The 25,177-nt window shown below is 34.2% G+C and overlaps 1 protein-coding gene across 3 annotated transcripts in view; it reads right to left on the bottom strand.

The window, feature by feature from the left end:
- WASHC4 (WASH complex subunit 4) overlaps nucleotides 1-25,177 on the bottom strand; it is a 61,074-nt gene that overhangs the window by 8,919 nt on the left and 26,978 nt on the right. For 2 of the 3 annotated variants that reach the window (XM_004053799.5, XM_055357876.2), the window contains 15 exons: nucleotides 22,158-22,283; nucleotides 19,768-19,875; nucleotides 19,115-19,261; nucleotides 18,914-18,993; nucleotides 17,604-17,709; nucleotides 16,919-17,035; nucleotides 15,712-15,880; nucleotides 15,290-15,444; nucleotides 13,659-13,733; nucleotides 13,038-13,142; nucleotides 10,437-10,571; nucleotides 7,730-7,838; nucleotides 3,384-3,450; nucleotides 2,854-2,940; nucleotides 30-177 (listed from right to left, as the gene is read on the bottom strand). In XM_004053799.5, the coding sequence (XP_004053847.1) occupies nucleotides 30-177; nucleotides 2,854-2,940; nucleotides 3,384-3,450; nucleotides 7,730-7,838; nucleotides 10,437-10,571; nucleotides 13,038-13,142; nucleotides 13,659-13,733; nucleotides 15,290-15,444; nucleotides 15,712-15,880; nucleotides 16,919-17,035; nucleotides 17,604-17,709; nucleotides 18,914-18,993; nucleotides 19,115-19,261; nucleotides 19,768-19,875; nucleotides 22,158-22,283 (1,734 nt within the window). Of the gene's footprint in view, nucleotides 1-29; nucleotides 178-2,853; nucleotides 2,941-3,383; nucleotides 3,451-4,990; nucleotides 5,059-7,729; nucleotides 7,839-10,436; nucleotides 10,572-13,037; nucleotides 13,143-13,658; nucleotides 13,734-15,289; nucleotides 15,445-15,711; nucleotides 15,881-16,918; nucleotides 17,036-17,603; nucleotides 17,710-18,913; nucleotides 18,994-19,114; nucleotides 19,262-19,767; nucleotides 19,876-22,157; nucleotides 22,284-25,177 lie in introns of those variants that run through there. The other variant, XM_055357877.2, reaches the window with a different exon arrangement.

Here is a 25,177-nt window from a genome sequence, read left to right as displayed (position 1 = left end):
AATTCATTTTAGGTTCTGGAAATACTCACCAGAGGGGGAACAATTATATAGAAATTTCGGAGATGTATATTCTTTGGCCTTCGAAATTCTGGAGCAAAAACGTCTACAAGCATTTTGAAATATTCTGTGCCTTCGGCAGAATTTCGTGTGTGATCACTGAGGACTGAATCCAAATGCCTAAAAAGCAAAAAATTATTTGGTTCCTTTCTCAAAAGAAGTGTGGCTTTGAAAAAAATCCATCTCTCAATAGTTTAGATAAGAACACTTAAAAAGCAGGAAACACTATAAGACACTTCTAAGAAAATTTTCTTGGAGTTCAGAATAAACTTATTTTCTTATGGACAGAAAACTGATCAATATTAGTAAATTTAGTCCCAAAAATAGACTATTAGAACATCTTGGGACTTAAAATAATAGTTCTGTATTTCTTCTTCCCACAGTGAGGCCTGTAGAACTCCTCTTCATTGTAAATATTTCCTCTTCCCCTTAAATCTCTAACGTTTCTCCTACACCCCCTTACCTCAACATAAACCTGGCTCTTTTTTCAAGAACTCAGTTTCCCTCTCAACCTTCAAAAACATCAGCTGCTTTTTCTCCTGCATCCCTCATGTACAGCTACTACCACTTTCAATTATTATTCCTCCACCACTGTAAGAAAGAAATCTTCCTTTGTGACTCACATAATCCAACTATATCTAACTACCCAAATACTCAACTACTTCTTCCTAACAGCAGACATCTACTAACCTTTTAACCACCGTCCTACAATTACGCAGGATTAGGATGCCTGCTCCAGTTCTCCCCTGTCTATGCAGATAATCTATTCATTATCATGACCCTACATTTCCTTGACTTCAATCAACCACTCCCTTGCACCAATCTGGATCTGCCAACTAGAACTCAGCTTTACCCTAGAGATCTTAGAAGACAATATCCTACTCTCTGATTTCCTCACACTGCTTCAAAATATTTTTTAAATGGTCAACACTTTCGGAGTGAATGGCATCATTTAACATAAGGTAAAGGTCTGATCCTTTCCTTTGAGACACACATCACAAACTATTTAAACCATTTTCAGGCACATGACTTCAAATGGCTTAACTTTGTAAATGGCTTATGTAATCTGGCAAAGAGCTAAGCTATCTAACAGACTATTCCAGAGCAAAGCTTCTGTGCTGGGGCCTTATTCTCACAGAAATGCATGCATTTTCCCATATACTTTTTTATTTTTTAAAATTTCAAGCCTATCAAAAAGTTAAAATATAGTATAATGAACACCTGTATATCCTTCAACCAGATTCACCACTTGTTAACATTTTGACACAACTGTTTTCTCTATTTTTCTGAAACACTTGAAAGTTGTGGACCTTTTATCACTTAGCCCATTAATGCTTTAGCATGAATCTATTAAGAATGAAAACATTTTTCTACAAAGCCACAAAACATTGTTATACCCAAGAATAAAATACAGTATTAACTAATATACAATCCATGTTCAAATCTCCCCCAATTATTCCTCAAATGTCCTTTACAGCTGTTTCTTTCCTTATCTAGGATATGATTAAGTATCACCCATTACATGTGATTATCAGGTCTCTTTATTCTCCTAATCTAGAACAATCTCCTTGTATTTTTTTGTCCAGGCCAAGTGTTTCATAAAATGCTCACATTCTAAATTTTTCAGGACATTTCCTCCTAATAAATTCAGGATAAACATTTCTGGCAAGAATACAAACTAGGTACTTGACATTACATTGCATCAAGAGGCCACATTACATCTGTCTGCCCCATTACTGGTGATGCTAAGTTTGATCACTTGGCCAAGGTGGAATATATTTCTCCACTGTAAAGACAGTTTTCTCCTTTGTAATTAATAAGCAATTTTATGGGATGAATTACTGAATGAATCCTCTGTTCTCTAAAAACTTTTCACCTAATGTTTTAGAAACCACTGGGGATTCTTGCTTGATTTCAAGTATTACAGTGATGGTTACAATTTCCCCCCTAAATTTAACAAGCATTCTTCCATAAAGAAATGACTTTCATTCTCTTATCATTATGATCTTCTTATGATAACCCTTCTTATCATTATGACTCATTGATTTTTTTTATTCAACAGATTTTTATCTATCATTATTCTTTTTGATCAAATTGTCTCCCCTTTGCCCAGGGGTGCCCCTTCATGCCTGATTCAATAACCTGCTATAAGTGTGAATAAAACATACAGTTTTCTAAACATATTCTTAGCAATTCTGCATGCCTCTCGTTTTATGTTACAAATCACAACTGACTCAAGTCCTGCACTGTTCAATAAGATAGACATTAGCTATTTAAATTTAAATTAAGATAAAATTTACACTTCAATTCCCCAGTCACATTTGCCATATTTTAAGTGTTTACCGGCCATATATGGTAGTGGCTACAGTACTGCTATAGATTACATATAAGAAAGGACTGGCATTCTAGAACACTGTTGGTGAAGAGAAATATTTTAAAAAGTAAAAAGAAAATAGGTGAAATGAATTTTATGATTGAGGTATTTGGCATTCCTCCTTTTATACTAAATCTTCAAGGTTAGTTATGTACTTTATACTTGAGCACATCTCAGTGTGGACCAGCCAAATTTTAGGTGCTCAAGAGCCATGTGTGGCTAGTGGCTGAAATACTGGACAGCATGTTCTAGAAGCTGGAAAGGTCTTAGAATACTGAAGTCTTAAAAATTATACTTCATAAACTGAGGCCATAATTTTGTATAATAAAAACAGTGGCATAAAAATTACATATTACCCTCTGGTCTTCTCTTCAGAATGTTTTTTATAAACACACTTTTTTATATCTCCAAATTTAGATTACCTTGCTGCTTTTAACGTTTCTTCTGCAAGACCTTCTTCTTTTACTAGTTCTTCAAAATTTACAATATCTTCAAGATCAGGAACAAATCTACATAAGAATTTGGGAAGGCATTTATTAGGTCAAGTAAAATATGTGCAATTGACACAGATATGAAAGTGGTACTGCAGGACTCTAAAATTTTCAACTATGTATTTGGAAACAACTGTGCATTTCAGTAATATTATTCATATCACCACTTTAGTTCCAAATTGAATTTTAGATATGAATATTTTAATCCTTAAAATCATGTAATCTTTACATGCATTCATAAACCATATTGATAGATTAACTTAAGAGAAATATTTTCAGAAGTCTGCTGCAGTCTTAAAATTTGAGAAAAATCTAGTAGAATTAATAGTTTTCTTCCATATTTTATCTCAAAATATATCAAGAACAAACACCTTATCTACAATATCACTTGTAACATATATTTAATGGACACAATTTTTAAAATGGCATAAACAAGGCAAAAATGATGTTTGCATCCATACCTAATGGCATTGCTGCTACAATGAAGACCACCAGATCTTATCATTCGTACATAGCCCATAGCATTACCTTAAAAACCACACAAAAAAATCAGATATTTATATAAATAACTCTAAATTCTAATAGGAATATAGTTACATACAGTAGTAAATTACAAGGTTTCCACTCCTAAGAACCAAAATATTTTGCTATATTTTACTTCAGTTCTTATTCCATAAAAAGTAAAACTGTTACATATTTCTACACTTAAAATATAAACATACATACTTATATATAACTATATTAAATATTTAAAAGTAAATGTTATTTTCATTTGATAAACTAAAATCATTAAATGCTGACTACATTAAAATGGTCAAGCTTAAAATTATAATATCAATAATTTCTCTTCTCACACTGAGATTCAATCTCCGCCACATACACAATTGGAAGTGATATCAAGAAATCTTTATTTGATGCCTCCCAAATTTATATCTCTGGCCTGGACTCCTCCTCTGAACTCTAGGTTTTTTTATCCGATGCCTACACTTTTATGTCTAATAAGAATTTTATATTTAATATGTCCAACTCAAGCTCAGGATCTTTATCCCCAATTTTGCCTATCAAAGAAACTGGCAATTCTATCCTTTCAGTTGCTCAAGCCAAATGTCTTAAAGTCATCCCTGGCTCCTTTCTCTCACATTTTATAATCAAAATGACTGGGCAAATTATGTTGACTTTGCCTTGAAAACGTAGCCAGAATCCACCCACTTTTCATTCACCCCTTCACAGATATCCTCCTATCCAATCCATCACCAGCTCTTGGCTGGAGCACTGCAATATGTAATGGCCTCCTGATTTCCCTACTTTCACCTTTAGCATCCTGCCACATTCCCCAGTGTTGTATAATATCTACAGAGCCGCTAGTGAATTTTTAAAAACTAAGTTAGAGCGTATAGTGCTTTTTCTTTTTTTTGAGACAGAGTCTCACTCTGTCACCCAGGATGGAGTACAGTGGTACGATCTCAGCTCACTGCAACCTCCGCCTCTGCAGTTCAAGTGATTCTCCTGCCTCAGCCTCCCAAGTAGCTGTGATCACAGGCGTCCGCCACCACGCCCGGCTAATTTTTGTATTTTTAGTAGAGATGGGGTTTCACCATGTTGGCCAGGCTGGTCTTGAACTCCTGACCTGAGGTGATCCACCCACCTCGGCCTCCCAAAGTGCTGGGATTACAGGTGTGAGCCACCATGCCCGGCCCCACATCATGCTTTTTCTGAAAATGCTGTAATGGCTTTCCACCTCAGAGTAAAATCCTGCATGATCTTGCCCCTTGCTACTGTTCAGATAGCATGCCCTGCCACTTAGATCTTTGCTTACTCCATTCCAGCCCCTATTTCTCAAAAATGTGAAACAAATCAGGGCTTTTGCACTTACTGTTGCCTCTGTCTGGTAGACTCTTTCCCCAGATGCACGTGGCTTACTCCCCAACCTTATTTAGGTCCCTGCTCAAATGTCACCTCCTGTTTTCCCTGAACATCACTGACTAGCACTGCCCAGCCCCCTTACATCTCCTTACCCAGTACTTATCACTGACATACTATGTATTTTTCTGTCTGCATCTTCCCCCACCTAGAGTTCAAGATCCATGAGTACAGCCTTTGTCTTCTTCACTGCTCCATCCCTAGAGCCAACATGTCCTGGCAAATAGTAGGAATTCAATTTATAATTGAACTTTATTGAAATTACTTGAAAGAAAGAACAGACGGAAATGTAAAAACAAGTTAACATTTCATAATCATGAGTAACATACATTTTACATACATTATCTTATGTTTTTAACAACCCTACATAGCAGTTAACATTGAATCTATTTTAAGGCCTGTCCCAATATGAGAAATGACATTAAAATTTTTTTAATGTGCATCTTTAAAAAGTCAAATGACTAGTTTGTTTTCCTCCAAATCATCAGACCAAAGTCTGAGGAAGCAAAATAGGAGAGCCTAGTATAGAGCGGCAATTAAGAGTAAAAGCTCTGAAGCCAGGCCACCTGGGTTCAAATCTGGTCTCCCACATGTTAGCTAAGAGACCTACAAATTATGTTATGTTACCTCTCTGTATCTCAGTCTTCTCATCTGGTAAATTAAGCTCAGTAAGGACAGAGACTTTGTTTACTGTCATAAATATCATCAGCACCTAGAAACATTTGTTGTACTGAATGAATACCTGTGCAGTGAATGAAGGGAAGTAATATTTCATAAATGTTGTGGTAAGATTCACGTGAGTTAAAACATATAAAGTACTAAGAATAGCCATGGCACAGTAAATGCTCAATAAATGTTAATTATTATTATTTCAGCAGGCAAGTTATTAGTCAAAAAGGCTTCCATTTTGCTCCCAGATTCTTTACACCTTTTCTCAAGATATTTATCAGACTCAAAAGCACATTACAGTGTTTTATAAGCAGAGGTAAAGAATTTGTATTGGCCGGGCGCAGTGGCTCACACCTGTAATCCCAGCACTTTGGGACACAGAGGCGGATGGATCACGAGGTCAGGAGATCGAGACCACCCTGGCCAACATGGTGAAACCCTATCTCTACTAAAAATACAAAACTTGGCCGGATGTGGTGGCATGCACCTGAAGTCCCATATACTAAGGAGGCTGAGGCGGGAGAATCGCTTGAACCCAGGAGGCACAGGTTGCAGTGAGCTGAGAACGTGCCACTGCACTCCAGCCTGGGTGACACAGCAAGACTCTGTCTCAAAAAAAAAAAAAAAAAAGAATTTATATTTTCTAAGAAGAGAATAAAGAGTAAAACGATGGATTAAAATGAAAAGGATAATATTCCCCAATTGTGGACTGCAACCTGGTGGTAATCAAGGTGACATTAGATGGCACACCAAAGAACACTTAGTGATTATGTATTTAGGGCAAAAATGACTAGCATTTTAAGGACTATGATTTAACAACTGTTATTTCTAAGGAAAAATTATACTCTCAAAAAAATAAAAACATGTAACAAATAATAGTGAAGGCAGTATTAACAGGATGCAAAAATTCTGGGTATATGAATAAATAAAACTTAAGTAACACTGCTCTAGAAGGACAGCTCTTAATCTGAGGTCCATAGACCCAAGCTTTAAGCACATGGACTCTAGCATATCATATACAAAATTGTGTACATATGTCATATAGGCATTAGTTCTGGAACAATCATCCTGGAGTTTTCCTCAGATTCTCAAAAAAGGTTAAGAACTATTGCTCCATAAGTTTGCCGCTTAATATTAAATGTCCACTTGAAGAAAACTTATTTGTACTTATTTGACCATACTTAATATTGAATGGTTTATAATAAAACATTTACAAAGGTAAAATCCTCCAAGTTCTTGTACTAAAACATAATAGAAACGTCTAATATGCAAATCAATTAACTGAAAAAACTTTACTCCAGAATGAAATGCTTATAACGTATTACCCACTAGTAAACCTAAAGTCTCCTGAAAGCAAAGGGGTTGGTATTCCCAGCACCTAACAGAAAATGTGGCGTAACAGATGCTTAGTAAATGCTTGATAAATGAATAAATCAATCTCACAAGGCAGAATTTTCCCAAAATATAGTCAATAAGATTTTACTGTTTGGTGTTAATATAAACTTTCAAGAATATAAAACCCATTTGGACTTATAGCTAAATAACCCTGGTTTAAGTCCCAGAAACACGACTTACTTCTTTCTCTAAGTTTCTCTTTTTTCATCTTTAAAACGATTACATGCCTATCTCACAGGGTTATTGTGAACATATAATGTATGTGAAAAGCTCAAATAAGTATAAAGTTTTGTTAAGCTATGATTATTATGAAATGTAGTTCTTACTTTTAAATATAAAAGTACTACATATCAGAAGACAAGTTCCACTCATAAGGGCAGAAGGACAATACATTATATGCACAAGTAAAATGGTGTAACATAGAACTTAATAACTTTTCATGTAAATATTTTATACCTTCACATTTAGACTGGAACTTGTGGGAGCCTTTTAGAAGCCCAAAACAGTGCCTTGAACAGAGCAGGTATTCGGTAAGTACTTACCAGTTTACAATTATTAATATGACCTTTGAGATTTAGTTATTAAATAACTTTTATTATAATTGAAGAGGTTTTATTTAAATGATTAGCCTATAGTCTATCAATTATTTCTGCAGCAACAGTCTAATCATACTTACAAATTTTGGGGGTAAAAAAATTACATGAGTGGAGTAAAGCTGAGCTCAGGCTTTCACATGAGCTGCTTATTAGTGTGAAACAGTTAATATATGAGATAGACTGTAGGGATCTGTACCTGATTTCCCAACACTTTTATCATAACTTACCAATATGGCTGATGAGTTGCCTGAATTGATCAAGGTAGCTCTGTCCCTCAGGTGTTATTCCAAGTTTTCTGATGCCTCGATTGAATTTTTCTGCTCTATCAAAAGGATACTAGACAGAAAATTTTAAGGCTACTTTTAATAAAGATTTCTAAAGCACAAAATGCCTCCCAAATAAACCATGCCAATACTACTCTCCTTTTAATTTTGTATTTCATTGTGCTTAAAAATTAATTAAGATTAATTCATACACTACCAATGTTCAAGGTCAATATAATTTTTTTCTTTTTGACATTAGCTAAAACGACTAATAATCAATGCCACTAACCTAATTTCCCTACCACAATTATTAGTCTCCTAACCTCCAACAACTCTAACAGAAAAAAGAAACCAATTCCTCCCAGAAACACCTGTTCACAGATGTGTGACCAAGTTTCTGTGGGCTGAATAGGTATTAGGGACTTAGAAACATACTCCTTCTCAATGAACACACGTCAGCTGGGTTAAAATTTCTAGTAACCATCACCAATAAAAAAACTACTTTTTGGTCTTGGTTGATTAGGAGATTTAGGAAATTATTCATTTTGTAATAATAAGAAAGCAATTCTTACATAATAGCATGAATATTTATCTCTAAATACTAGGAATTTCTGCTCCAATAAAAATGAGCTGGGCTGGGCAAAGTGGCTCATGCCTGTAATCCCAGCACTTTGGGAGGCCGAGGCAGGCAGATCACTAGGTCAGGAGTCCAAGACCAGTCTGACCAATATGGTGAAACCCCATCTCTACTAAAAATACTAAAATTAGCTGGGTGTGGTGGTGTGCACCTTTAATCCCAGCTACTCAGGGGGCTGAGGCAGGAGAATCGCTTGAACCCAAGAGGCGGAGGCTGCAGTGAGCTGAGACTGTGCCACTGCACTCCAGCCTGGGAGACAGAGCCAGACTCAGTCTCAAAAAAAAAAAAAAGAGTTAATACAATCCTCTACTGATAAACGTAATCTGTAATTTTATTAGATTATCCTATGAGAAAGTAATATTTTGCTACTCTGGCACTGAAGAGAACTAGCAACCGTTATACAAGAGAGCTGGAAATAGGTGTATCTTAAGAAAAGTAATTAAAATAGTTCCACATATGGCAAATCAAATATAGGACCCATCTAAGCCTGTTGGTTCTCAATCCACATGGCTACATGCGCCTGCTGCCACTTAACAATTCAACAGACTCTTCACTTCACTTCACTATGGGAAAACTCAGCCTGGAAGGTGAAAGGAAAACGGCGTTCTTTTTTTTTTTTTTTTTTTTTTTTTTTTTTGAGACAGAGTCTTGCTCTTGTCACCCAGGCTGGAGAGCAGTGGCATGATCTCGGCTCACTGCAACCTCCACCTCCTAGGTTCAAGTGATTCTTGTGCCTCAGTGATATAGCTTGGCTTTGTCCCCACCCAAATCTCATCTTGAATTGTAGTTCCCATAATCCCCACATGTCCTGAGAGGGACCAGGTGGAGATAACTGAATCATGGGGGCAGTTTCCCCTACCCTGTTCTCATGACAGTGAGTTAGTTCTCACAAGATCTGATGGTTGTTATAAGGGCTTCCCGCTTCGCTGGGCACTCATTCTCTCCCGTCACCCTGTGAAGAGGTACCTTCCGCCATGATTATAAGTTTCCTGAGGCCTCCCCAGCCATGCAGAACTGTGAGTCAATTAAACCTCTTTCCTTTATAAATTACCCAGTCACAGGTATTTCTTCATAGCAGCATGAGAATAGACTAATACACTCAGCCTCCTGAGCATCTGAGACTTCAGCCATGTGCCACCATGCCCGGCTAATTTTGGTATTATTAGTAGAGATGAGGTTTCACCATGTTGCCCACGCTGGTCTCAAATGCCTTGCCTCAAGTGATCTACCTATCTTAGCCTCTCAAAAGTGCTGGATTACAGGCATGAGCCACTGCACCCTGCTAATAGCAGCATTCGTATAAATTATCAGTGGGAATATCAATAGTGAAGTGTTTTTGGAGTGCTAGGCAATATGTACCAGAATTTTAAATGTTCACATTTCCTTGTCCTAGAAATTTCTCCTTAAGGAAGTTTTCAGAAAGTCTGAGATTTACAGAGATAGATGTGTAAAGATGTTACTGCAGCACTGTTTGTAAGAATGAAAAATTAGAAAAACCTAAATAATGGTCAACAGAAGAAGGTTAAATAAGTTATGATATACATGGATGTATCCCTATCAACTTAAAGCAGATCTGTATGTACTGATGTGATGAGCACAGTGCAAAATGCTATGTATAATATTACTCCATTTTTACTATACTGCTTTTAAAAGCAATATATGTGTGTAAATATACGTTTATATACAAAGATATCTGAAAGCGATCACACTACATTGTTAGCAACTGCTTCCAGAAAATGGAATGGAAAGAAAAATGAAGGTGGATATTCAGTTTATCCATTCTATATTGCTTAAATGTTTCAAAATAAGCATGTCCTGCTTTTATATTATTTTAAAATAAAGAAAAGTATCACCTGGCTACATTTACGATTTAATTTTTTCCTTACCTTAAGCCTACAGATAATGCAGAGTAAGAAATTATAGGGAAAATAAAACTAAAACCCCAATAGAGATCTAAATAATGAATTTTAGCATACACATTTGCCATATACTCAATAGCTTAATCAAATACCTTAAAAAGAATAGGTAGCCTACCTTATGATCATTTTGGTCCTTAATTTCCCTGAAAAATCGAATATCTTTAATCAATCTGGATTTGATGTGTTCATCATACATAAATTGGCTAAATATATAGAACTTCTTTTTCAAAAACTGGTAGGTGAAATTAACCTATAAAATTAAAATTCAAAAAGTTGAAAAAAGTTAATATAAAAATTAATTCAAATCAATTCAAATCAATTTTACTGTATAACAGTTATCTATTTGTACTACCTATAAAGTACTATTTAAAAAGTCGATTTCATATTGGACCTGAAAATATTTAAATAACATTTTTTATTGCTGAAGTTCACAAAACTTTCTATAAGCTCCTCTTACACATTTTTACTAAAAAAGAAAAAAGAAAAGAAAAAAGTGGAAAATATTCTCATGATAGGACTAAGGGCTGTAGTGAGAATCACAAAACCAGACTCAAGATTCTAGTTGTTAAGCCATGGTCCAGTGAGAAGTTTCTATGTTCCTCCATCAATAAGATTACTTATTGCTAATCTACAGGTCTAGAATGATACTAAAGTAAGAAACATGGTGTTCTCTGAACCTTCCTGAAGATACCACATATTCAATTATCTATCCATAAATATTTCTGATCACCTCTTACACACAAGGCAACGTGCCTTCTCCCATGCTAGACATGGTCCTTGTCTTCAAGAAGTTTATATTCTAGAACAGGTGACAAACATTTTAAACAAGTATTGTTAAATAAATTATTAAATCTCTACTGTAATAATTTCTCAGAATGTTAAGTACATGTGTGCTTTGACAATAAATAACAAAAAGCCCTTGACTCAGAAAATCCTAAGAAAGTGAGGTATGAGCTGAGATTAAAGTCAAAATAGCACAGTAAAATTAATTCTAATCTACAGATGGAAATAGCATAAGATTAATTCCAACCTACAGGCAGAAATAGCATAAGATTAATTCCAACCTACAAATGAAAACCCTAAATTCATTTCCAACCCCACCAACTCTCAAGTATTACTAATGATTTTGACAAATTTGTGCCCATTTTACTCAGTATTCATTTACCCAATTATGGAAACAAATGATTTTCGGGAACTTATCTTGTAGCTTAAACATTGTACTCTCTCCTTGTTTTTTCTGTTTCTTTGCATTTTTAAAAAAATCTCTTTAACAGTCTTTTGTTTTTAATCCTTTCCACTCTTAATAGTGGGTAACTATTCTGCCATCCTCTGATTTCTATCCTTCTATGCTCATTTCATCAACAGACATCAGTAATCTACATTCATTAGTGTAATTAACTGATGAACGTCTATATCCCTGTGATTACTGTGAAAGCAGGAAATGTGTTTTTCTCACACTAGTGCCCAGCACACTCCCTGACACATAAAATACATTCACATCTGTTACATGAATATTTGATAGATGATAGAAGTCAAGGAAGAGCTTACTCTCAAAAGTTCAGTTTTATTTATCCTCAAAGGTACAAACATGATCATTACATGGATGACTCTTCATTTGGAATTTAAAATTGTATGTTTCATTTCTATATTGATAACCCCACTATAATGGAGCTCCAATCATATCACTCATTGGCTCAAAATCTTCAATGCCTTCCCACTGTATACTTAAATGATCCCAACTTAACTTTCCATTTTCTCCCAATTCCCTACTCCAAATGTGTTTAATAACACTGTACTACTTAAGCATTCAGTCTTCTCCCCTAAAGGAGAAATTAATTGTGCTCTGAAAACCAGGTAAATTCAAAGACTTCTCTTTTTCCACAGACAGAAAAATAGCATACGAGTTCAAATAATTCCTTCAAGTGAATGCCCATTTCGTTTTTGTTTTTTTTTTTCTGAGATGGAGTTTCGCTCTTGCTGCCCAAGCTGGAGTGCAATGGCGCAATCTCAGCTCACTGCAACCTCTGCCTCCCAGGTTCAAGCGATTCTCCTGCCTCAGCCCCCCAAGCAGCTGGGATTACAGGCACCCGCCACCACGCCTGGCTAATTTTGTATTTTTAGTAGAGATGGGGTTTCTCCATGTTGGCCAGGCTGGTCTTGAACTCCCAACCTCAGGTGATCCTCCTGCTTCAGCCTCCCAAAGTGCTGGGATTACAAGCGTGAGCCACCACGCCAAGCCGTGAATGCCCATTTCTAAGAAGATTCAATATATTTTTAGTAAGTTCCTATTTATATGGACATCAAATAATTAGCAACCCCTGCCCCAAAAAGGGCATAAATAACATTAAGTAAATTACTATCTATTGTTCACTTTCAAAAGTAAACTTTCAGGGATCACAGATCAACACAGATAAACATATATGTATGTGTGCACACACATATATTAATGTGCTGATGTCCTCAAATATCTAGCACTATTTATAATGATGGCTCTGAGATGGTAATCTACCCTAAAGTGTCTTTTGTATCACAGCTCCCATCACATCCAACACAATTTTAGGACCAGACATTTTAATTACTAACCAGAAAAAAAATGGAAATTCATGTAAAATATAAACTAGTAGTGTATGTTTACCGCAATATTCTATGAGAAAACCACGTTCCAAGCTATTAAACGGGTCTATTACCCACTCAACCCCCAAAGAAAAGTTCTTACAGTTGTATTCATAATTCCCGTGCCATGTGTTCGAATTGAATTAGCAATATGCCGAATATTAATAGTATTCAAATGCTTGTTATTGCTTGTTCGTTCAATAAAAATCTGCAATGAAACAAATTTATGCTCAGTAACAACGCAACCCATAGCAAACACTGGTCAAACAGTTATCCAAAGAAAATTTTAGAATCTATTTCATTAAAGACAATTTAATTGAAAATGCAATCAAGACAGTACAGGTGAGTATCCTTAATCCGAAAATCTGAAATCCAAAATGTTCCAATGAGCGTTTCCTTTGAGCGTCATGTTGGTGGTCAGAAGTTTACGATTCTGGAGCATTTCAGATTTTGGATTTTCAGATTAGGGATCCTGAAGTGGTATATGATACGAATATTCCAAAATCCAAAAAAAAATCTGAAATCCAAAACACTTCTTGTCCTAAACATTTCGAATAAAAGATACACAACTGGTATAATCAAGGCAAAAAAATAAACAAGGCCTCGAAAACAATTATTTTTTGTTTCATTTAATTTTCACCCATAAAAATCAATTCCTTGCCCCTCAGCCTTCCAACTATCTCCACCTACATTAAAAAAAAAAAAATGTATAAACCCTACTCACCTGATTGTTGAGATTATAGAGGTATCGGGACACAAATATATGAATGTTTCTCATAATTTCTAAAACATCAAGGCCCTATAACATAATACACATACAAGTTTTATTATAAGTCATTAAAATAATCAGTTAAACTTGTATCAGCATAATGACATTGATTATATTGTTTCCTAATAATTTTTAAGTTATTTTAAAGAACTATATAAAAGGTATGATCAAACGTTAAAAGACAAATCAAGACTATCTCCTTAGGGAAACCTGGCTGCTTATTACTTTATCTTTTGTGCAGACAGAAACAGTTAAGTTTAAATATTAAAAGATCCATGACCCACAGTCATCTCCCCACCAGCCTTGAGAATATTTGTCTCTTCAATAATCTTCTCTACATTTTTTCTACAAAGTAAACTAATAGCCAGATTCTAAAAGGTAGTCAGAATGTGCTGCGACATTCATAAAATACATAATATTTTTCAGGTACTTTGCAAGGTTCCTTATATGTAATTCTAAAATATGAGGTATCATTCTTCTAAATTCCACAGGTGACAAAAAAGAAGCTAAGGAAGTTGTTCTCTGAGGCAAAATAGCTAGGCAGCAGCAGGGCCTTGGGACTTTAGAAAGTCTAATTCCAAACTGTTATGCTTCTTTTGATCACACCAGACCCCTTTTAAATAGTACAAGTTTTCTATTAAGAATCCTTCATTCTTTAAATAGATATTACTCTAACACCCAATGGTATCATATAAACTGTTCCATAGTTTTTTCTAATTAGAGCTCAAAGGAGCATCACAATACCTTTTTAAGTTTTTATTATAACTTTTATCATATTCTAATCTAAAAATTTGTTTACACATTTTTTCTCTCAGAGGATATTACATGAGTTGGGACTACTTCTATTTATCTTTGTATTCCTAAACATAGTTCAGTGCCTAGCATGTTCTCAATAAATATCAGATATATAAATGAATAAATGAAAGGATATACAAACTGATCCTAGAAATAATCTCTACACGCAGCAAGATAAAGGGAAAACTAGAATCCTCAAATTTTAGAACTGAATAAATGTTTTTTGGTAAATATTATCTGGATCATCTTAAAGAGAACTCCACGCAAATTATCTGATAACATAAATTATTACATTCATGAGATAATGCCATACTGTACATTAACTAATTGAATTAGCAAAGCTAAATGTTTTCCTATACTCCTCATTTTAAGAACAAAAAACACATTTGTAATCATGTAAATTTAACCATTTTTCCTAAGATACTAAATTTTATATACTATAACCAGGCTTAAAATCCTTAAACGTGACTTTGAACTTCTTAAAATTCTACAGAAGTCACTTCACTATTCTAGTGTTTCTGAAAAGCTGTATATAAATATAAATATATATGTATATCTCGAATGCTCAACAGAAGGCTGAATATAAGCAGGACCCCGGTGGTAAATTCCTTTATAAAGCAATTTAGCAGCACCTAATTTTTTACTGTTGTCAAGTATAAGATTTTATATGGCAAATAATTTCTTAAAAAATAAACACATACTAACTAAAGCAAAAAGAAAAAAGACTTCCTTAAAAAGTACTGTTACAGCCAACAGTCACAGTATGCTAAAAAAAACATTTTATACTATACCTGTTCCAAAGTCTGACTGGGAAGATGTGCCTCTGTCATAACCAGTCCATAACGCTGAGTAGCTAAGTTTCTCATCTCACTATAAGTGGCCCAGTCATGAAGGGCTACTGTTGTTAGATTGTAGAAAGTCTTGTCTAGGTAGTGAGTTACGTAAGCTACCAAAAAAAAAAAAAAAATTCAACTTGTGAAACAGCAGAAAAGGAAAAGAAATGAAACTAAAAAGGAAAAAACAACAACTTGTCCTTGAACATCAGATTTGTTCCTTTAAAATAAGGTATTAATAAAAATGAGAAAAGAAACAAAATGTAATTAAAGAATAACAACACAAAATTTAAATATACCCCCAAAGTTTTGTTTAACAGTAGGGTAAAAAAAAAAAAAAACAGAGAATACGACTCTAAGAAGGAAAGCAAAACACTCACCCCGAATGTCAATGAAACGATTGAAAAACCGAATTGGATTCAGAGAGAAAAAAAGAGCCAGGTCTTTCATGCCAACTTTGAAAGGGTTTCGGTCATCCAGCTTTAAATGAGTATGCACAGAAAGTCGCAGATCTTTCTCTATTTCTTTGCATAATTTGTCCAGCAAATGCTATTCACAAAAGATTTGATACTTTAATTTTTCAAAATGATATTGCAATTGTATTGTTTCCCTACATGTCTATGCTCCATTTTAAACCAATAGTTTTTTGGTCAGAAGCAGTTACATAAATTCTAAGTCTTTATTTTCACCAATACCTTAAGGTTAATACTCTTGAAAATCTAAAACTAATGATTGATGGTACCATCATAAGGAACATGAATATGCAACTTAAAGCATAAAATTTATGGAAACCAGCAACAAAGGAGGAAAGGGCATGAGAACATGCAAGAGAGAAAAGAAAAAAGCTTCCTTGTAATAACCGTTAAAAAAAAAATCACAAAATTCATTGTGCTAAAGGTAATAAAATTAATCATCTTTTCTGGTCTACCAAGGAGTTCTAAATTACTATCCAGGCATGTATTTTATTTCCTAAATAAGAATATTTAATACAAGAAATTATAAAAAGTTTTTCACAATTTCATCAAACCCAGGTAAGATTATATTGTGAAATTTCCTCATTTTTAATTCCTCCCTCCAAATAAAAATATCGCTAAATGGAAATTTAATTTTAAAGATATCAGTGTTTATAATACATATTTCCTTAACACAAGGAGGGGCATACATATTGGATTCAAATTACTTTTGTTACACACTAAATCTTTTAAATATATAATTTCCTTCTCTCATGAGCTCTGCAAATAAAATTCAGTAAAATATTAATGGTTAAGTTGCTTTAACTGGACCATTAGCAGCTTTCAACATTCAAAACCATTTCACATTTGCATTCTTCTAATAAACAACTTTAAATTAAAATATCTATTTACAAAAGTAAATTTAAAATCTCCTAATTCCTAGTGTGATTTCTAAATAAATGAATTACAGACCAATTAGCACAACAGTGATATTGTAACTGAAAATAGTTCTTTGTTCTACCCAGCAATTTATAAATAATTTTAACTCAGTGAGTCTGCTTCAATCGAACATTTTTTTTCCAAACACTACATTCCAAACATGTTTTAAGCTTTTCAATCTCAAATATGATGTTACCTCATTTAAAATTTCCATAATTTCCTTGTCATAGCAATCCAGAAGTATCTCATAGGACTCTAAATGCCTTGCATGCATCATAGCAGGTACACAGTCGCGCAAAGCACTGAACATGTACTAAGAAGAAAATTAAAATGTACATGAATTTAGAAAAACCCGGTCTCTAACCTAAACAATACTGCAAAAGTTAATTATCTTGAAAGACAAAACCTCAATCTGAAGGAAAAATGATTTTCCACAACTGTCTTAACTTTCCTAAAGAAAAAGAACCTAAAGCATATACTTTAACTAAATATACCCCAAAAAAATCACATTCGCTAGTCCTTTCCTATCTTGTGCATTCAAACACACTTATTTCCATAAAGAAAAATATGAATATTTCTTAAAAATATTTTTTCTTTTGCATTGTAATTTGCTGATGAGTAAATGTCAGACTACTATGACATAAACTAAAATTAAGTGAAATGAAAATGATTAGGAACATGAAGGAAGAAATTAAATAAATTAACTTCATTAACAGTAACAAAATTTAACTACAGACTATAAACACTTAATGAATATGCAGTTTACAAAACAGTCAATTTTAAAATAGTTTATTAAATCAAATGATCTATTTTAAACTAAAACGGTTTACACAGTGACTTTTAAAATGATGGAATTATTCTTTATATTGTTCTTTACTTACATGTAATCTGGCTGCATCAACAGCATTTTCATATACATCATCTAAATAAATTGGGAAGACAGCTCGATGCCAGTATAAAAAACAACAGTCACATTGTGTTTGGACTCTACAATGTAAAGTAGTAATCAGTCACACCAAAACTGAAGAATCCCAAAACAATATGAAAGGAATGACATCTACTACAGAAGGAAGAGTTCCATCTTACACAGTTCGCATTCCCTACATCACTTAACCCAACATAGTATAGAAAAGTCACAAAAGAAATACTATTGAAATGAAACAAAGGTAACAAACACTCCAATGCCTGACATTGTCAGAATTCTGCACATACGCTTTTGTAAACCATACTTGAAAAATGATATGCATAATATTCAAATATCAGAGTTTAAAATAAACATTTATTGACCATTTTTGGTTTTGGTAAATAAAAACAAACTCATTTTCAATATTATTTGCTATGACTAGACTTAAATACTTGCATCACATGCTCCATTTTCCCTGACTCTAAGTTGGAAAGAAAAATCTTTAAAAAAAAAAAATTGTGACCCCCCCGCCCCAAAAAAAAACCCACACTTAACATGTCTACAATCTTTGCCAAGTGACTATTTCACACCTTAAAGGGCAACAGAATGATCATTAACTATCTTATAATGAAAAAGGCTCAATATTTCTTCCAAGAGTGGAAAATTAAATGCCACTAACAAGAAAAATGTCAGCTTCTCCAGAACAACAAAAAAGTAAATTATAAATATTAATACTAAATGGAAATTGTGCTGTAACCTTAATTCAGCTGGAAACCAAAATTCAAATTTCCCTTCAAGAAACTTACGCTTACTCAACAAAAAGAAAACAAGAAAGCCAGAAGGAGCTACAAAAATAAGCCTTCCAAAAACTAATTCAACAATGTTAATTCAAATTCGTGTCTTAAAATAAAATCATAGAACACTACGTATCATGGATTGCTAAGTCTCACACAAATAGAGGAAGCCCTGTTATAATGCAGCAATTTAAGTCCAATAAAGATACCCAACATAATAATCACGATATGCATCAAAGTCGGCCAGATGCTCTGAGGTTGCACTGCTTTTTCTCATGTGAGTTTTTCTAGGGGCTACATGCTTCCTGTAGAAGCAAAGCTAAATAAATATGATCCCTAGTCACAATCTCATTTTGGTCATGCTAAAGAAGTTACAGAAAGGAACTAATGCTCGATCTGAATTTTATTTCTTCTCTTGCTATGCTAAAAAGAAAATCAATGCTTCTATTAACCCTGTCTTTGGAGTACCACAGCATATCCCAGTCGTACTTACCGTTCTCTAAGTTCACTAATAAGATCCAGTTTTTTCATGACGACTTGAAGTGGAAAGAGTTCTTCATCTTTAAATGTTTTCTATCAGGGACAGGAAAAAAAGGCAGAGAAGTTGCAGTCAAAGGTTTCTAGGGTCAGTAACAAGGGAACTGTGAAATCTCAGATCTCATTTCTGTTCCATAAGTAATAGCAATACACTTACCATTTGTGTGCCAACACTTAGTGCCAAAGAAACAATAAGTCGCCGTTGCTTTGTGCTTGGTCCATTTAGAGTGTTTTCAGCCAAAACTAGAGCAGAAAGCACATCAAGACGCTGTTCGCTGTATTTTTTGTCAGAAATCACTCTTTTCTTAAAAATAAAACAGGAAAACTATTTGTTTTGTTTCTGAGGCAGTAACAAAAGACTCAGAAGAAAAACTTCTTAATTATCTTTTCCATGATTCAATTTAAGAGAGCATACACAAATACTTTCCCCATTTAAGCTTCTGACATTTATACTTTACTTCTGTAATATGATCCCTTAGTACTGTCAGAAACAGCAAATGTATTAGGCATACTTTAAAATTTCCATGTTAATTTACTAAGAAATCATTTTTTAAATGATGCATCAATTTCAAAAGTGCAAACAATGTCTTTTTAGAAGTGTATTAATGTATTACATGCTGCAATTTCACAGTAAAGATAATGCCAATAACTTGAAGTAAAAATTGTAAAATACTATGGAGATAAATAACCGAGCATATTATGTTTGAAGGAATGGAATAAACAGGTTAAACCAGAAAACACATATAAAACAATGAAAGAACAAACAAAAAAGATAACATACTTATGCTAAATACATAATAATCTGCATACCTTGGCCACAGAAATAGAATGAAGAGCCTGATGTTGAAGGTGCTGTGTTATATGTGAAACTGAATCAGCCACAACCATGCTTCTCCTGTAGAACATATGCTCTATTGCCTAAAAAGAATCAGAAATAATTTTCTGACAATCAACTTAAAAATTTTAGGCAAAATTATAGAAGATCTTTACGACCTTAGGCTAGGGAAGGGATTTGTAAATGAGATACAAAAAAACCTTACAGTCCTGGCGTGGTGGCTCACGCCTGTAATCCCAGCACTTTGGGAGGTCGAGGCAGGCAGATCACCAGGTCAGGAGTTTGAGACCAGCCTGGCCAACATAGTGAAACCCTGTCTCTACTAAAAAATACAAAAATTAGCCGGGCATGGTGGCGCACACCTGTAGTTCCTGTAGCTGAGGCAGAATCGCTTGAACCTGGGAGGTGGAGGTTGAGGTGAGCCGAGATGGCGCCACTGCACCCCAGCCTGGGCAACTGAGCAAGACTCCGTCTCAAAAAAAAAAAAAAACTTACAAAGTATAGACCTGATAAATTCAACTATACTAAAACTAAACACTTCTGTTCATCAAAAGTCTCTATAAAGAAAGTAAAAAGGCAAGCTGATGTATCACAAAATATCTACCAAAATATCTACAAGTGACTAATGTTCAGGATATAAGAAGACCCAAAATGAATGAAAGATTTTGTTTTTTAAAGGCACACAATCCAATAAAAAAAATGGAAAAGACATGAACAGATTTTTCACAAAAGAAGAAACATAGTTAATAAATAATTGAAAGGATATTTACCATCACTAACAATCAGGGGTTAAATATTAAAAATCATAAACAAAACCAATTATACCCACTAATTTATTTTAAAAAATGAAGCTCGATAATACCAGTGTTGGCCAATTGGAAATACAATTTTATTTCTAATGTAATTTTCTAATGTATTGTGGGAGGCATATATATATATATATATATATACACATATATATAGTCTGTCTATAGAGACAATGTGACATCATCTTGAAAAGGTGAACATATACGTAACACATAATCCAGTAACCAACTTTAGGTATATAATTCCTTACAAAAACTCCTGCACAAGTACACCAAGAAACACATACAAGGATGGCAACATTGTTTATGATACAAAAAACTGGAAACAACCCGAAGTCTATCCACTACACAACAATGAAAATAGATGTGCTACTCATCCCAACATGGATACCCTCAAATACAAAATGCTGAGTAAAAAACAAAATGTTGAATAAAAAAAGGATCAAAAAATACATAAAATACTGCTCCACTAACATAAACTTCAAAAACATATATAACGATTAATGCTTTATTGATTCATCCATATTTGGCAAGCTAAAAAGAAAAACAAGGGAATGATAAACATAAAATTCAGGACAGTAGTTTCCTCTGAGGTGGACAGGTTGAGATGCAATTAGGAAAAAACACAGCATTTGAAAATACTGGTAACATTCTATTTCTTAAGTGGGACAGTGGGTATTTCTTAAGTGGGACAGTGGTTTATTATTATTTTTAAAACCATGCTTATGTATTACATATTTATACATATTCTAACATACACATATACTTGTCTGTATTTATAGTTCATAAAAAATAAATCTAACATAAAATATCTATAAACAAATAATACAAAGAAAAAAAGGCTGAAAATCCAAAGGCAGAATCTCCAAAAGAAAAATCTTTATTTCCTGAACAAATCTAGTCAATTATTAGGAGAAAATTTACCAGCAAATCTTAATTTCAATTTTTACAAAAGGTTAACTGGACTTTCCTGCCTACAGGTTTTTTCTTTAATACAGAAGTAAGCTAAGAAACACGTTACCATACTTGCATAAGTGCACCGTAATTCTTAATTCATTTGACCACCTCTATAAGTAGTCCACTGTTCAAATCACAAGATTACAGCACTTCATCTAAATTACAAAATAAATAGCCTTATGTTAACTAACCTCATACGCATGTAAACACTATAATGGATAATGGTAGACAAGCTGTTTTTTTTTTTTTTTTTTAACTCATGCAACCTTTTTAAAACTTCTAAGAGTAAAGCTTTACTGATAATATTAAAGTTAACTTTTCCATTTTCTTTCTTTTCTCTGTCACTACATTAACTTTTTTTTTACTGTGTAAACTGGATATATTAACTTTATTTAATAAAGTTTAAATATAATGACCAGCCATAAGTAGTTACTCAGAAATTTATTTAAATGGCTAGTTCCTTTATTCAATTGAGAGAGAAGTACTTTCTCACAATTTTCTGTTCTCATATAATCATGTAGTCAAACCTTACAAGACTATCCTAATTTAAGTCTGGGTCATTTCTCAATTATGATGGAGAAGTAAAATAATCTAAAACCTACCTTGAGAAGTTCAACAAGCCTGCACAATGCCTTAACTGAGGTTTTGGTCATTGGCTTTTGCATGGACACGTAGAGATTCATTGTGGTTTTAATAATGGTACTAATACTATATGCATACAAGAAGCCCTGTAAAGGAAAACATTGATTATAATCACAAGGAAAGATTTTCTTCAAGATTTCATTATCTATTTAACAGCAGCTATTCCTCAACTTACCAATAACTAACGTTTCTAAAGTTCATTTTAAAGCCAGCTTTTAAGATTTGGAAATACTCTTCCTCACAGAGACAATGTTATACATGGTGGTTAAGTTTCAAAGCAGCCCTAACCGTTTATTTATCCTGTCACATACCAGAAGTTTTGTACTGTCAAAATAATAGTGTATAATTACAGCTTAAGAATCTTTCCCTTAAAAAAGCTTTGAGTGAAACAATTTGAATGTTAGAAAGGTATCTATTCATCCTTATCTTACCTGCCAGGGAAGAGAATAAAGACTCCTATCTGCTGCCACTTAAGGCAAGAGCTGAGGACTCTGAGGAGTTACAAATTGAAAAATAAGGAGAAACAGGGCTGTTCTTCAGTCAATACAGATAGGCACAGAAATTTCTGAGTTCCAAGCCAAGTCCCCCTTTCCTATTCACCTAGACCAATCCCCACAGTCCATCTGCTATCTTGTCCTTGCCTAGTTTGGTGCTGATTAGGCTTTCTCTCCTTCCAGCCCAATGAGAACAGATTCTCCCTCCCCTTCTATTCATGAAGGAAGCCAGGTCTTGTGAGGTGTTAAAATTCTTTTAATGCTATTAAACTCAGTGAAACGGTGGAATAAGAAAACAGGAAAAAAGGGATATTGCTTCTCAAACACTTTTTCATTTAAACCCAAAAGGGACACACAGAAAAACACAAAGATGATGATGGAGATTCTTTGGGTCTATAAGGTTCCCAAAAGAGACACATGTACAGTTTAGCAAGGAACCTTAACTATGTTATTGTAGATACATTAAGGAGGTGGGGCAGAAGATATATGCCAATGTTCCTCAAACTTTTGCTCCTGTCCCACCACATGTGAAAGAAAGTATTCTCCCATCGGAAACAGTGGCTCACTAAAGGAATGATACTCAGCGCAAAGTAGGAGTTCCTCTGAACCACACACAAAGTTTCTCTGTGGCGAAGAGACATGCTAAATTAAGAAAATGAAAAAATCAAAGAGAGGATAGCATCCTAAGAAAGGTGACCGTAAGACCAAAGCTTGGCACATACATGCAGAAAGAGCCACACTCTTACCTTGTCAGCTGCAAGACTATTACATCAGACCCTACCCTAGTGCAGCCCTGGGAAAAATTAAAAAGCACAAACAAGGAACAGCAAAGATCTAACTCTAAGTCAGGCAGAAAAAGGAGGCTTCCCTTTTTTAGGGGTACTTGAAGTACAGAACTCCAGGGCCCATATTAGCTCATTCCCAGATAACCATTAATTTGTGAAGGGACGTATTTTGAAATCTAAATTGTGAGGGAGAGGGTAGTCTGGAGTCTGTATTAGTTAATGATAGAATAAACAATTTAGATCAGCCTTCCCACTAAGAACAACTAGAATATATGGGCAAAACAGTTTAAAAATGCCTCATAAGGCATCAAAGAGGATTCAAATAAATAAGGAAATATAAGGCCAAGATCTGGAAGACAGAAACTCAGAGAAGTGAGCCTGGCATTCAGGGTTGCTTTCTCTTAAATCATCTGCCTTAAAGACAAAAGCCAAACATACCTTTCAACAACATCTCACAGGGAAGGGAAATAAAAATAGGAGCTTGGGGCTCATCGGAGCTGGTTTTCATAAACTACCTAAGTTCTGAGTTGGCATCCTGAAGGATAACCCCCCAAAAAAGTAAGGGTGAATTAAACAACCAACACAGGATCAAAATCCCGCTTCAAATCATCTTGATCAACCTACTAGATGGATATAACCTGGGTTGCTAACCGTCCTAGACTAGTGTACAAAAGCAAATACAAATACAAATACAAATCCCTTCTGGAGGAAGAAAATATCCAGATCCTCAAATTACGTCTACAGCTTTTCATATATAATGTGTGGCACTCTATAAAAAATAACTGGGTATATAAAAGGTAAGAGATGTACAAAAACAAGAGAAACAACAGATAAGACAAATACCCAAATAATGAAATTATTAGACATGTGCTTCAAAAATAAGCTGAATGTGTTGAAGAAAATAAAACACAAAATCAAGTATCTCAGAACCGTAAACTATAAAAAAGAAGCCAGCTAAAAAGTAAAATTATTAAAATTTAAAACTCAGTAGATGAATTTAACAGCAGATTAGAGACAGATGAAGAGAGAATTAGAACAGAGGAAACAGAAAAGAAATAATGCTCGAAGAGTTAATGGTAAAGAATATTGCATGAATTCAAGAAGCTCTACTGACCCCAAAGTAGCACAAACACACAAAGAAAACCACACCTAGCGGCATTGTAGGAACACTGCTAAAAGCCAAAAAGTACAGAAAGATACATATTTTAGAAGCAACAAACCTACAGTTGACTTCTTAACGAAAACAAAGGAAGCCAGAAGACCATAAAATGACACCTTTAAAAGCTAGAAGAAAAAAAAAACCCCACCAACCTAGAATTCTAACACAGCAAAATGATTGAAATGAAGACATATTCAGACCAAAAACTATTACAATTCATCAACAGAGACTTGTATTAATGAAATACTAGCAGGTATTCCCCAAGTAGAAAGATGAAAATTAAGAGATGTAGGAAGAATAAAAAGCAACAAAACAGGTAAATATGAGTAAATCTAAATAAACGCTGACTATAAAAACAACAATAGCGATAATAATGCCTTGTGAGGTTTAAAATACAGAGGAACTCAAAGTACACAACAACAGCACAGAAGATGAGAGGGAGATAAATAGAACTAAAGCTGTTTAAGATCCTTATACCGTCAGGAAAGTGGTAAAACTACTAACATACATTAGAGCTAAATGAGCAAACGATACATCTTAAA

Source organism: Gorilla gorilla, chromosome 10, assembly GCF_029281585.2.
Source record: "Gorilla gorilla gorilla isolate KB3781 chromosome 10, NHGRI_mGorGor1-v2.1_pri, whole genome shotgun sequence".
NCBI classification, from domain to species: domain Eukaryota; kingdom Metazoa; phylum Chordata; class Mammalia; order Primates; family Hominidae; genus Gorilla; species Gorilla gorilla.
Note: the sequence above shows the minus strand (reverse complement) of the source record. Positions and strands in the feature narration are given on the sequence as shown.